Genomic DNA, 14,036 nt, shown 5'->3' on the forward strand with positions numbered 1-14,036 from the left:
CAACTGTCTGATTCCATGTTAGGGCCTTCTAGGTAAGTTCAATTCATTGACAAGATTTGTGGACATGTTTTCTGTTAAGCATGAACAGACCAGTTAAACTTTAGCACCTATCTGACTGGCTTTATGAAGTATTTTGTGCTTAATGTGGGTGTGGTTGGGCTTAACAACCTGTGTTGCTCCAAATCTGGAGACAAAGATTGTGCTTTGTTTGATTTCAAACCATCACAAGAAAAACATGTTGCTGCTTATATGAAGTCATTAAAAAGTATTGTTTCTTTGAATGCATTTACTCAATCTTGTCTCCAAGAACTTCTATGCTGCCAGACGTCTTCATTTTTAAGGTAAAAATCCAGTGGTAAATCTAGCTTTGAGGGGAGAATGATCTGATTGCCTACTTTGTATTTTATTATATCTAAATGTCATATATCTGGTAGTTTCTTATGACAGTTCTTTCTCTGAAATGTTTCTCCGGTCCAGTAGAAGGACAGTCTTGCCACACAACTGTGGCCCTTGATTGATTTGAAAGTTTCTAACCACCCCACCTGTTGCTCCCTGATCAGTCTGCCTTGTGTTACATGAGTTAGCCATCTCTTATTAAAGAGTTTGCAGTAATTACTTTGCTTTTCCTCACCAAAACCTAAATGAATGCTAAAGTTCATGCTGACAGTCATTGTTCACCTTCCCGGCTACTCTGTTTCTGCAGGATGGCCCTGTGGATCAGGGAGGGTGGGGGAGCATGTTGCCATAGCCACCTGTGAAGATAGGCCAGGCCTGGCATTAGCTGCTGACAGCCCTGAACTTATCACTAATGCTGGTGTGAAGGAAGAGGGCCCGAGTAAAACTCGAATGTCTGGTCTGGTCTGGTCTGGTGAGGGAAATGAAGTTCCCGTGCTGCTCCTGTGGGTGAAACTGAGCCTGAGCCGAATGCGCTTTTATGTTTGTGGTCTTCCATCCATGGTAAGGGGAGGGCATTGAAAAAAGCATTCCAATGTGAGGAATGTAATAAAAGGGATCAATAGGTAACTACCATTTATTGTTTCTGCTGGAGATTAGTCACAGTTGTTAGTTGTGGCAGTTATTTGCATCTTAAAGATGTTGATGGCAGTAACAAAAGGGGTAAAAAGATACCCGACCAGTCAGAGGATCATGGGAAACTCATCCCTTGCTCCCCCGTGTGCTCTGCCAGTGTAGTGACTGCCTTACCTGACTTGGGACACAGCACAGGCGGGCCTCTGGAGGGTGTGATGGTGTGGTAGACTTTCCCTTCTTGAGAGCCACCTGCGATCAACCAACAAGCCCCTATGTGATTAATGGCTGCTGTGACCCGACCAAGTTCTGAGTCCCTCACTGAGGCGAGGCTGCAGGCGCCTGCCAAGATGAGTTAGGCATGCATGGAAACAGGTTGATGCCCTTTATCTGAAAAGTGTGGGACCAGAAATGCTTCAGATTTTGGAGGGTTTGTTTCTAGTTTGGGTTGGTTTGTTTGGTTCTGGCTGAGTATCTCTAATCCAAAAATCCAAAAGCTGAAATTATTCAGAATCGAAACCTAACTATCACAGACATGGTAGCCTGGGAATGGACGATTTTTGAAATGCTGTCTAAACAGCAAGGGATGTTCCTAAAGGTACCTGGGCTCTGGGTTTCTCTGTTGAGCAGCCTTCCAAACTATGTACTATGAACTGCTGGTTTACTCTGAGGGCCTTTTGTAGAGCTGGGGATATTTCAGGTTCCAGCCACTCATCTCTTAATACTGCAGTGACTGAGTTGTGGGTGTCTGCATAGATGACACTTTCAGCACAGGACAGTTAAAGGGACCCAGGGTCTGAGTCCCCTGGGTTCATGTAAGGGGAGGGCTCAAGCAGAGGTCTGAGAAGTTTAATGGTGAGGCTTTTGGTCTTGGAACTAAGAGGAGGGGCTCTTGCCTGGAAGTAGGGTATTACATTGACTAGTGAAGATCTGGTGTTTGAAAGTAAAGAAATTTTTAAAAATCTGGATGGGGAGTTGTCCAGTTAAGTCTTATTAGTCTTATTGCAGATTGTGGTGTGCCACTCAGGATCCTTGCCACAGTACCCAGAAGAATACTTACCGTAGATCCTCCTGAGCACAGAGTGCCTGGCAGACTTTGTGGCTAACATGCCTTTGGGTGAACTTTTGGGCACTCTGCTGACGGAGATGGACTTTGGGAACTTGAGTTCCTCTTGTGTCCTCCAGACCTGGAGGAGTAGGGCTGTGCACACTCGGCTACGTCTGAGCACGTCTCCGGCTCCCAGCTGCTTCACGTGCAGAAGACGAGACAGATGCTTCCTGAGCTGGTATCTGGTGGGGTCACAGAGGACAGGCTGTAAGACTCTGCAGTGCTTACAAGGTTCCGTCCCAGTTTCGGCGTTTGTGTTGAATACTGCGAGACTTGGACGAGGATAACTGGATAAGTCACCTTCAGCAGCCACGGGCAGGAGGGATGGGCTAAGGCGGAAAGCAGTACTGAGCGAGGTGACAGGCAAGCCAGGAGCTGGGAGCTGGGAGCTGGGTGCTGGGTGCTGGGGAGGCTTCCCAGGGCTGCTTGGTCCTCAAAGGGGAAGTAGGTGCCTACTAGGCAGAGAAAGGCACTCTAGGCAGCAGAATTGGCACAAGCATAAATGGGGCATTTGCGCCCCCAAAAATGTTAGCTTGATTAGCTTCTACACTGTAAGAAGCCAAATCGTGTTATAGTCCAGGCACTGTCCTATGGCTTGAGTCCTGGGGAGGCACATATTAGGACATGTGTAAGGACTAAGCGTCTTAGTGAGGTGACACCAGAGCCAGGATTTTGTAGCCTAGCTCTGCTGACAGGTGTGCTCTGTTCACAGTGGATACACAGGGAAAGAGGATGGCGAGTTTACTATTGACCCTGCGGGGAAGTGAAGCCTGTGGAGGAATGATGACCGTCTTGAATTCTTTAAAGAAGAGTTTCATCACTGTTCTTTATCTGTACTCATTAACTATGACTGCTGAGCTGACAGGAGACCAGGCAGCCCCATGCCTGTGTGACAATATTCCAGAGATGGGGTAACCTTCTTAACTGCTAAAATCCTCCCTGCTGGGCTTGGGGTAGCCTCTTCTGCTTCCTCAAAAGCTGACTTCAGCCTTCATGATTCTTCCCAGTGAGTAATAAACCACAGCACCTCTTGACTAGAGTAGTACCACACTTTAACAAGCAATTCCTTCCGTCCTCTGCTCTGTAGGCAGAGCTTACCAGGAAGCCCGGTGTTGACTAGGGACCTGAGGCTTTCAGTCTGCAAGTGAACACTCAGTCACACGTATGGGATGGCATGCAGACAGGCTGTGTGTGAGGAGGGTCTTGGTCCTAAGGCAGAGGAACAGGTCCTTGCTCCGATTTTCAAGAACACACCCCTGCTTGGGGTTAACTGTTGTATTCCATAGTGCTGTTCAACCACAGGCTGTAGGTTTTTCCTACTGTCTAGCCTGCTGCTAACTCGTATCTGTCATGTGCTGGAGAAATGCTAGTAAGGGTTAGCTCTGTGTGTCATTAAAAATCAAGTGATTTTCCAGAGCTGCTCTTGAGCTTCGCTTGTGCACTATGCAGCTTTCATGTTTAAAATACTCAGGTGGTTACTGAGGGCTGAGGAGGTGGCTCACAGGTAAAGTACTTGCCTCACAAGCATGAGGACTGCAGTTTGGATCCCCACCCATGTAAATGCCCGCAAGTCTAACCCCTGCTCCACAGGTAGAGACGGCATTTTCAGAAAATGATGGAGGAAGAGCTGCCTCCCCCCATACATATAAAAACACCCCTAAAAACTCACCACTTAAATGTTAATAAAATTACAAATTTAAGACTCATTTTTCTTTTTGGGCCGTAAAGTCCCATCTTCTCCTCTCCCTGTGCTCTAGCTCTTTGCTGGACATGTCCCCACAAAGATGCCAGCATTTCATGAACAAGAGTGTCAAGGCCTGTCCCCTCCCCCTTCATTGCCCCTGGGCTTGGTGCCAGGCACTGTGCAAAGACAGTGCTTTGGGCTTCTGCAGATAAGCAGAGAACAGCTGAAACCATCACTCAGTGTGGCTGCCCGTGGGCCCTTTGAGCACTGATGTCCACCTCAGATCCGCACGATGGCGCATCCCAAGCAGACCTGCGTGATCACCTGCCCAGGTGGGCGTGCACTGTGAGTCACCGCTCCTGAGGGAATGACTTGGGGCTCATTTACTCTGGACACTTAGTGACAGGACCTGTCAACCTCTGCTGCTTCAAAGGAGTCTGAGAGCAGACAGTCTGAGGCCAGACCTTTCTGCTAGGGAGCAGCTGTGGGGCCTGAAGGGTGAGCCCGGCTGTTTTCAGCACAGATGCTTAATGCAAACTTTGCCTGGCTGGTGGCCAGTGTGTGTGTGGGCATCAATCCCCAAGGGGAGGGATAGTGGCCATTCCCACCTGGGACTTGGCTGGGGGTGGCCACCTTAAAGTCAGTCCCCCAACCTTCTCACCCTGGAATGTTGGAAAGCCGATGAATCTCCTGTGCCTTGGTTTCCCAATCTGGGATGGGCTGAAGACAGACCTACTTCACAGTGCTATAAGGATCTGGCCCAATAAATGCGGACTACTATTGGCAACGGCAGCCATTGCAGCAGCTGACGTAGACCTGTCTCCTGGCGTGTACCAGGTCCCCTTTCTCCCACTTCAGATCTACAACAAGGCATCTCCATCTACCCCATCATCATGACTGCAGCAGACACACTAGTCATGGAAGGAAGGCCCTAGGATGTGGACCAGTCAAAGGCTCAATGTTACTATAGGCACAAGTCATTTCCCTGAATGTCTGCGTCTAAGAACACAGGACTCTGATCCTTGTCTTGACAGCCTCCATGGTGGCTGGGACTCCAGGAGCTTGAACGGTGGGAAGAGACATACGGGCATGTTATTCAAAGGCTGGATGAACAAAAACTGGATGGCCTGGCTCTGGGCTGTGTGGCCTTTGGTAGAGTGTCCCCAGAGTCTCTAGGTTGGTCACTCTGCTCCCTGCTAGTCTTCTAGGTCCCTTCTTTTCCCTAGTGGTCTGTGACATACAGCACCTGGAGTTCCCAGTGACTTACTGTGTTGTCACCATCGCCCCAGCGTTAGAGGCCACGGAACTCCTGTGTTGTCACCTAGGATAGAGTGGAGACTACAGTGTGAAGGATAGATAGGGTTACAGAAAATCCTGTCCCTACTCTAGAGGTGGGTGTCAGGCTCCGCACACTGTCTCAGTCCTACAACACGGATAGGGTTACAGAAAATCCTGTCCCTACTCTAGAGGTGGGTGTCAGGCTCCGCACACTGTCTCAGTCCTACAACACAGCCCCCCCCCCAACTGTTAGGCCTCAACCCAGTCTGTGTGACAGTGGCTCAAAAGGGCCGATGTCCTTCAGGCACTGATCGTGTACATCCACCCGAGCGCTGGTTTAGACCATTGGAGCATGACTAGTTCCTAGGTTAGTGATTAAAAAAAAATCTCGTGTGGGTCCAGTGAGGTGACTGGGAAAGGCACCCGACACAAAGACGAATCCAGTGACCTGTGCTTGATTCCTGGGACCCACACAATAGAAGGAGAGAACCAGTTCCTGCAAGCTGTCCTTTGACCTACATGCACGCACGCACGCACGCACGCACACACACAATACATGTTATATTTTTAAAAAGAGATCCTGGAGTCGGTGATTAAGAACACTGACTGATCTTCTAGAGGACTGGGGTTCGACTCCCAGCACCCACAGAGCGGCTCACAACTGTAACTCCAGTTCCAGGGGACCCAACACCCTCACACAGACGTACATGTAGGCAAAACACCAATGCACATAAAAAATAAATTTAAAAAATGGAAAAGAGAGTGTACATATGGCACATCAGGGTTCAAACAGCAGACTCTGCCTCATCGCAGCGGCCTCAGGGCAAGGGTTGGTAGATCCCGCCTTACAAATGGGAAAGAGGGGGTCAAGGAGGCCCAGTGATTTGTGTGACATCAGAGCTGCATGGGAAACTGGGCCAACCAGGGCTTTTCTACACTGCTCCTGTACAGAGGAGTCTTCCGTTTTTCTTAACCCACTGTATGTGCTCAAGAGGGAGGCAAACATCTCTTGGGAAGGCTCCATGCAGTCACACCCTGAGCAGGGAGCTCACTGGACACAGCAGACAGCTCAGGGTGTCACTGCAGCAGGACTGCAGGCCCCGCCCTCTTACCTTCGCCAGGCTCGCTGGATGACAGCTGCTGCCTTGTTCTTTCTTCGAAACAGCTCTTTCCTAGTTCGCTCCCTCTGGATTATCTGCAGGCGCTGCTCTACAGGAAGAAGGTGAATGTTCACAGTCTGTCCAGGCGGGGGGCTATGGACCACATCACTCTCCGTAGATGCCCGAACGTCCGCACACAGCATTTTGCATCCTGACCTCAACTCTTCTGTGCTGGGTGGCAAATCTGAGGAGACCCCTCCTATAAGCTTGTGCTGGGTCACCTTGGTTCTTGGTGTGCGATGGTGGAGAGGGCTCTGTTCAGCACAGGCAAGGTCTCCCCTGGCACTGCCAGGCCGGCTGGACCCAGCTGGGGAGCACCTGTCTCTGAGCTGGTGCACGCATCGTTTCTGGGAAGCACCTCCGGGCCTGGGGGCCCTGTCCTGCCTCCTGCGAGGCTTCCTGGGGCTGTCCTGCTGGGAAGCACTTGCAGGGCTGGAGTCCTCTCCTCTCTCTGCAGGGTGGGCTGACCCAAAGGACAAGGGCTGCCGGGCCCTGCTTGGTCCCTCCTCACACTGGTGCTTGCCATTGGTCTCACCTCTGCACTTCTCCACAGAGGATGCTCCCCGATGCCTGCAGCCATCACCGCCTTCACACGCTCTGACGGGCACACAGGCAGAGGGGCGTCTGCAGGGTTCACTGGGTGTTTCTTGGGTAGACAAGGAAAAAGAATAAGTCAGTGTCTAAGACTTTCGTGTGAGGGCAGTTCTAGTCATCTGTTCACACGAGAGATGCAGGCACTTTAGGTAGAATCACAGTAACCATGGCAGTGTAACAGGGACACAATAACACACAACAGAGCTTCTCGACTTTTCTTTCTAGCAATCTGATGGGTTAGGCAGCCAGGAAGCGTTCTGTCAGTCTCTAGAATGCCATCTAAAATAGCAGGAACATCCTTCTAAAGGAACCCTCTTGCCTTCCAAAAACCAAAGGGACTCTGGATGCCTAAAAGAAAAATTTGAAAGGCAGAATGACGAGGATGTGAAGGGAACCCACGCAGCGGAACAGTAAGGGGTCTTATTAGATAAAACAAAGCCTTGTGGGTGGGATGCTAAATGACGACCCCGCAAGAAGCCAGGGCCTACCAAAAGGCTCTACCCTTGGGAAGCAGAAATCTACACTAAAGTGTGCTCGCCAGGCCCAGGAGATGAGGACCCCATGTCTCAACTTGGACTCTGCATGGGAGAGTCTCTTCATGAACCTGAGCCACTCTGTATTCCAAGTGGGTTTGGTGTGTATTTCTTAACTATAGGACGCATTAATATGCAAACTGGTCTCAGGATGAGGTATTCCAGGATGTCCCACAAAAGCATATACAATATTGCTTTTGTGTGGCATGTCCTTAACTAAGCACAGACAGAGGGGGTCTTCTGAAGATGATATCATGGTCCAGAATTATAAAACACATGAGGGCATAGTCTATCTTGAACAACAATTAATGTACACATGGCATGATGAGGCCTCCCAGAAGTTTGGTAAACACACATGAGATTAAAAATATGCAAAAAGGTCTGCCTGAAAAAAGTGAATTAGAGAGAGAGAGAGAGAGACAGAGAGAGAGAGAGAGAGAGAGAGAGAGAGAGAGAGAGAGAGAGAGAGAGAGAGAGAGAGAGAGAGAGAGAGAGAGAGCTGTTTGATGTTTTACTCTTGTGGCTTATTGGAGGAGCCCACCACCGAGCTCCTAAGTACATTGCACACAGAGGCTTATTATTATAACCCAATGCCTTCCACCAGCGCCTCCTGAGTCTTGGTTCTTCCTATTCTGCCTGGCTGGCTCCTCAGCACATCCTATGGATGGGATCGTTTGGCTCTGCATTCCCGCCGTCCTCAGTGGAGGCATGCGTCAGCCCCGTCTCTTCAGACGTGCAAGCTGCTCCCTGGTGGTCCACCTCACCAGTCATAAGTGTTCTCAAGTGTAGAAGAACATGCTGCTTGTTATAGAGAGTTTTATGTAAGCGTCTGTGTGTATGTGCACATGTACATGCGTGTATGCTTCTCCTGTATCTCTTCACTTGTGCAAAATAAACAGAGAACACAGGCCAGGAGTAAGAGCATGTTTCCCATGGGGTGGGGTGGCAAAGGGGCGGGAATGGCGGAGCTGGTGGAGTGTGCGGCCACAGCACCTGTTTCCCATGGGGTGGGGTGGCAAAGGGGCGGGAATGGCGGAGCTGGTGGAGTGTGCGGCCACAGCACCTGCTGCTTACTGCTGGACAGTGAAATAGACAAAGCTCCTTGACACCTGCCCTTATCACTGCCCTCGCAGGGCCTGACACATAATGGGTGAAGAGACACTCCGATCACATGCTTACAGGGAGACAGCAAACAGCCACATGAGCGAGCTCAGGCCACCCAGCCAGGGACTGCCCGGTCGATTCACAGCACTTTGAGAAACAGTGAATTGCTCTTGTAAGTTACTTGGTTTTGGGGTAGTCTTTTATGCCACAAACCATCACCAACATAGAAAGAACCCTCGGGAAGAGAGGTGCTGTCCTGACAGAGACCCCAGCATTGACTTGAGACTGGCCGGGCAGGAACTGCGGGGCAGGGAAGAACGGTAGCGAAGCCAGGAGATCAGGGGTGAATTGCTGGGGCAGAGAAAGGCCAGCCTGGTGATTCAGGGCAGCTGCGAACATGGTCCCTGCAGTAACGTAGAACAGACACTGCCAAGTGAACCTGGAGCCACTGCTCAGGTGGCCTCCTGATGGAAGAAGAGATATCGACAGCCTTGAAAGCTGCAGATGATGAGGTGTGGGGAGGAAGGAATAGAAAGAGTGAGCTACAAGCAGAGTTTAGAGAAAAATAAAGATCTCAGGATGTGCTGCGTAGGAAAATAAAACCTCAGTCTTTTGTTCTTTCTAGACACCTGGGGTCTCACAGAGAGACATGGTTAGGGATAAAGATCAAGCCAGGGGTTAAGGCTGCCCTGCACTGCCCTTTATTGGGAGCTCAAACATATTTAAAAAGCAACCTTTGGGATTTCAAAGACTCCTAGAAAGCATCTTCCCGCTGGGCAGTGGTGGCACACACCTTTAATCCCAGCACTTGGGAGGCAGTTCTCCGTGAGTTCAAGACCAGCCTGGTTGAAGAGCTAGTTCCAGGACAGCCTCCACAGCTACAGAGAAACCCTGTCTTGAAAAACAAACAAACAAAAAAAGAACCAAAAAAGAAAAGAGCATCTCAGAGGATTAGGAGACACACAGGAAGCCTGTTTGGGAAATAGCTAAGGGTATAGTTTTCAAAACATGAAATGGACTTTTCATAGAGACCTTTTGAGATATCATGTCACAGGTCACCATGAGCTTGACATGGGAGGACAGTTTTAAATAAAAGAATCCCTGCGACTCAAGTGTCCTGTAGACAGGGAGCAGACTGGAAAAGCTACTCCTTTTAGACGTGAACCATTTCTTAGGAAAAGGAAGGGTTCTCAGGCGCTGAGAAAGAGGCAAGGAAACTGGGAGCAGCTGAGGCGCCGGGAGGAGGCAGGGTCAAACCTCCTCAGAGCAGGGCCTGATGACACGGGAGAAGCGGCTTTCTGAAGCGCTGTGCTCTGTGGCTGGATTGCCTCTCGATCCGCCTGGACAAGACCGTCAGCCATGGCTATTCTGTTCTCACACCACTGCTGAGATTCAGACATGGGGGAATGTGGACAATAGACCGTTACTGGTGGGCTGATGTTTGAACTGAAGGAGTCCCACTCTCAGAACCTTCAAGACATCTGGACTTCAAGCCTGATGTGATCATTGGGATAAGGTTTGGGGTCACAGACAGGAGTAAGACCACTTCTCATTTCAGACATATGTGAACATGTTGTGCCCCAAACAGAGATGTGACAGACCACTCAACAATTCTTATCCCAGAGGACACGAAGTGGGAGTCTCGTCACATTGTTAGTCTGAGATGGTCTCATAAATGCTCACTGATCAACAGAGTGTGGTGTGTGCCTTCTACGTGCTGTTTCTAAAGAGGTCTTGCGGTTTCTGCCTTGTTTCCTAGGGACACTGCATAGGATGTTTGTCTAGTTTGCTGGAGGATGGAAGGACATGAACATTGTCATGGTATGCCAAGTTGACAGAGGCACCGCTGTCAGACATGTGAGGAGGTCTATCTGAGCGATGCAATCCAACCTGCTCTCCACCTGAGGGACGCCTCAAGGACAAGGTCTTTGGAAACCTGCAAAGGAACTGGTAAACCACAGAATCCTGGGAAATGATGAGCTGGTGTTCTACACCACTAAGCTTTAGGATGGTGTGTCATAGAGTAGGTGACAGCAGCAATCCTGTGTTTGCAGATCTTGCGGGCTGGTGGGGAAGGGAGGTATGAACGGAGTAACAACAGTAGAGATGATCATTAGACTGGGGGAGGTCAGGAGAGGGTGGGGCACAGAAGTGTGGCCTTGTTAGAGAGGTGATGGGATTGTACCGGAGAGTCACTTTTTACTCATACAGAAACCTGACAAGGCCCTAAGAAGAACCTACGGAATTTACCGCGGCTGCCACATCATGGACCGCTAGTCGGTGCCAGCTGAAAGAAGCGGTGGATGAATGGACACCACACTGGGCTTGAGGTCTGCAGTGCCGCTACACTGACGCCGAACGGAACCCAAGAGATGCTTAGGCATTTATGTATGGCTGGGTTAGCAGGCTGGATTAATACTAATACTAGTTACTAAAGGTTTGCGGGTCATGGGCTAGAATAAATCCTACAGAATACTTTATTTCTACCCATAACTCCCATTATAGCTAAGGAAATTGATGTTCAGAGAGACAGACTGAATTGCCCAAACTCTGAGTGATAGTGAGATCTCAGAGAACTTTTCATAATTACTTATACTAAGATATTTGGTTTTCTAAAAACCGTATCAGCATTAGCCTGTAAGTTTGGGAAGGCTCTCAGCACTCTCTAGAGAAGCAGTTCAAAGGGCTTAAATGGCTTTGTGCAAACACTGTGGTCATTGTATACACACTAGACAGGGGTATTTCTGTGTAAAACCATGGAGTCCTAGGTTCAACGGAGTTTTTCTGGATGACAAAAGGTTATGAAACTGGTCATTATAATTTACTGCTGAAGTAACTAAGTGTGTGTGTGTGTGTGTGTGTGTGTGTGTGTGTGTGTGTGTGTGTGTATGTAACTTCCCAGAAAAGAATTTTTGGAAGTGTGCATCTGGCTTCCTCTGGGCCTGTGCAAGGAGAACTTTTCCCTTTGGTGATTTTGCTGTGAGTATTGTAACAGTGTATCACAGCTCTGAGCACAAGCACACTCCTGGGGCTGTGTACTTCTCCCAGCAACTGACCACATCACATAATATTGGGGACTCTTGACACCACATGAAGTACAAACGGGATAAATCAGAAACCCACAGCAAGGCCTCAGACTTTGGAAAACTAAAGATAATGAGTGTTCCTGAGGAAGACCAGCGTGTATGACAACGGCTTTCTCATCTCAAAACAAGCAGTTCAGAAGGAAGTGATGTAATATGATAAAAAGAAATGTCAAGCATGGAGTCTAGATCTGGCTCCTTGGGAATGTGATAACAAGAAACTCAGAACAAGGGAAAATGCCAAGACTGTGTTGCTGGGAGACTTTAGCTAGAGAAAGCTCCCCAACCAGAAAGAAAACAATAGGAAGAAGAGAGAACAGAAGGACAGAAATAGCTGGGCGTTGGTGGCGCACGCCTTTAATCCCAGCACTCAGGAGGCAGAGGCAGGCGGATCTCTGTGAGTTCAAGGTCTACAGAACGAGTTCCAGGACAGCCAGGGCTACACAGAGAAACCCTGTTTCAAAAAACAAACAAACAAAGGCAGAAATATGTGTATCTAAATCAGCCTTTCTTCATGAATTTTATAAATTATATTTGACGACTGAAATGAAAGCGACAACAGCTGATCTTCACCAATGATTATTTTTAAATTAAGTGTGTGTGTGTGGCGGGGTGGGGGGTTGGGGAAAGGGGTGGTGGGGGCGTATGTGCACACGGAGCACAGAAGACAGAGTCAGAGCTTCTGGAGCTGGAGTTACAGATGACTCTAAGCAACTGCACGTGGGTGGCCCCAGCAATGCCATTTAAAAGTACTGCAGCTACCCAAGTGAAAGAGTAGTTCTAACATTTCACTCAGTGGTAACTCAGACTGAAGCAAGTTACCTATGTAATACCCGGCCGGAGTGCCAAAAACTAGACAAAGAAATACACTCAAAACACTTACACATCAGTTAAGACTGATGCCTAGAAGTGTCCTAGTAAACTAGGGCAAGGCTAGAAAGGAGACACAGAGGACCGAGAGCCACGGGAAACAAAGAACACAGACCGCACTGTGGCAGGCCTCAGCTCTGCTGAACTAACTGCCCCGCAAAGCCCGGCCGTGCGGTGTTAGACAGCACTTACCACTGGGCTTTCTGGAGGCTGTTTCCTGAAGGTCTGAGGGACAGTCCCTGTGCGAGGCTCTGCCTGGACGTCGGCCTGGAGACCTTCTGCTGTGCTCCGGGTCTGGGCCCTGGACTGTGTGACCAGCAGGTGGCTGTTTGCAAGGGTCTGCGCTCTGCTTGCTGGGCTCATTCTGGGGGCTGGGTGGACAGGGGAGACACTGGGGTCTGGGGGTGTCTGTGCTCAGCTGTCCCTTTTGCTGTTCAGCTTCCTTCCGCTTGTTTTCCTCCTCCCGTTTTCTGGAAGCAAAGCCAAAGAAGAGGAGAAAGTCAAACGGGCCTCACCTGCTTGAGCGTCCTCAAGATGGACTGAAACGTTGAGAGGAGCTGCCACGCCACAGGATGGATGTGGAAATGCACACTGTCTAGGGTGGGCTTCTCCTCTAAGTAAAACAGCAACCACCTCCTTGTACCTTACAGGCCTTATAGGATGTAGTCTAAAAAACACCACCACACAGTTCAGTCTGCATTGCTGAGACACACCAGGCACTGGACTACAGTGCAATTTACCAATCTTGCTGACCCTGGAGCTAACCAAAACTCCACCCCTTTCTCTCCTGCCCCAAACAGAAAGCAGAATGTCACCAAGGACCACAGGCACAGGCTTGTGGAAATGATAACATGGGAAGTTACTTGCTGACTTCACCTCTGCAGCCAAGGGGTCAACAAAGCCCTTTGCAAATGGGACCCCTGTGATGATCTTCATGAGCCAGACACCAGCACTACATTGGGGACTCAGCTCAGCCTTTGAGCAACAGTAGTATAAAAGAAGCTTGGCAGCAGAGGCCAGGCCTAAAGATCAGGGGCAAAGGAAGGCAAGCCAGTCCTCATGTTCCCAGGGAGCCAGCTCAGGCTGGAGATGGGGAGGGCTAAGTGCAGGGTAAAAGTGCCAGTCAAAGAAACCCACTTTGACCCCCACATCAGCGCCAACCTGGTGCTGACAAACTGAAACATGAAACCAACCAATCCCTGAGCAGAAAAACCTCTCCCTGGGGAAACTCCACCCCCAAGAAGCCCTATATAAACCCCTCTGCATGGTCAGTTGCTGGCTGTCCTTTTCCACGCTGGTAGAGGCAGTCTTGGGTGAAGATCCTCATTTGCCACAGCAGAAGAGAAGAACTTCCTGGGAGGTTCCCTTAGGAGGACCGAGTAAGGCTGGAGAGAGAAAAGTAACAACTTTTCCCTGGAGCCTGAGGGGGTTGCTACATTTCTGAAGAGGCTTCCCCTTCAGCAGACTGTAGCTGAAGAAGTAGCATCTTGGGCGGAAGAAGAAGGGTTAGGGAACAGAGCAGAGCTCAGTTGTTATATCTCTCTCCAGGAGAGGAGCAGGATTGCTCTATCTTGCAGGGAGACCATCCCTCACCGC

General features: G+C 49.6%; 1 protein-coding gene across 12 annotated transcripts in view; it reads right to left on the reverse strand.

Moving 5' to 3' along the window:
* Invs (inversin) overlaps nucleotides 1–14,036 on the reverse strand; it is a 139,873-nt gene that overhangs the window by 2,761 nt on the left and 123,076 nt on the right. For 8 of the 12 annotated variants that reach the window (XR_005874129.1, XM_040738495.1, XM_040738494.1 and 5 more), the window contains 4 exons: nucleotides 12,633–12,910; nucleotides 6,209–6,902; nucleotides 2,087–2,316; nucleotides 1,204–1,278 (listed from right to left, as the gene is read on the reverse strand). Coding sequence is in view for 11 of the 12 variants with exons in the window: in XM_040738495.1 (XP_040594429.1) it covers nucleotides 1,204–1,278; nucleotides 2,087–2,316; nucleotides 6,209–6,902; nucleotides 12,633–12,910 (1,277 nt within the window). In the remaining variant the exon portion in view is untranslated. The remainder of the gene's footprint in view (nucleotides 1–1,203; nucleotides 1,279–2,086; nucleotides 2,317–6,208; nucleotides 6,903–12,632; nucleotides 12,911–14,036) is intronic. The other 4 variants (XM_021232275.2, XM_013119596.3, XM_021232272.2 and 1 more) reach the window with 3 other exon arrangements.

This window comes from Mesocricetus auratus, unplaced genomic scaffold (assembly GCF_017639785.1).
Source record: "Mesocricetus auratus isolate SY011 unplaced genomic scaffold, BCM_Maur_2.0 Super-Scaffold_6730, whole genome shotgun sequence".
Taxonomy (NCBI): domain Eukaryota; kingdom Metazoa; phylum Chordata; class Mammalia; order Rodentia; family Cricetidae; genus Mesocricetus; species Mesocricetus auratus.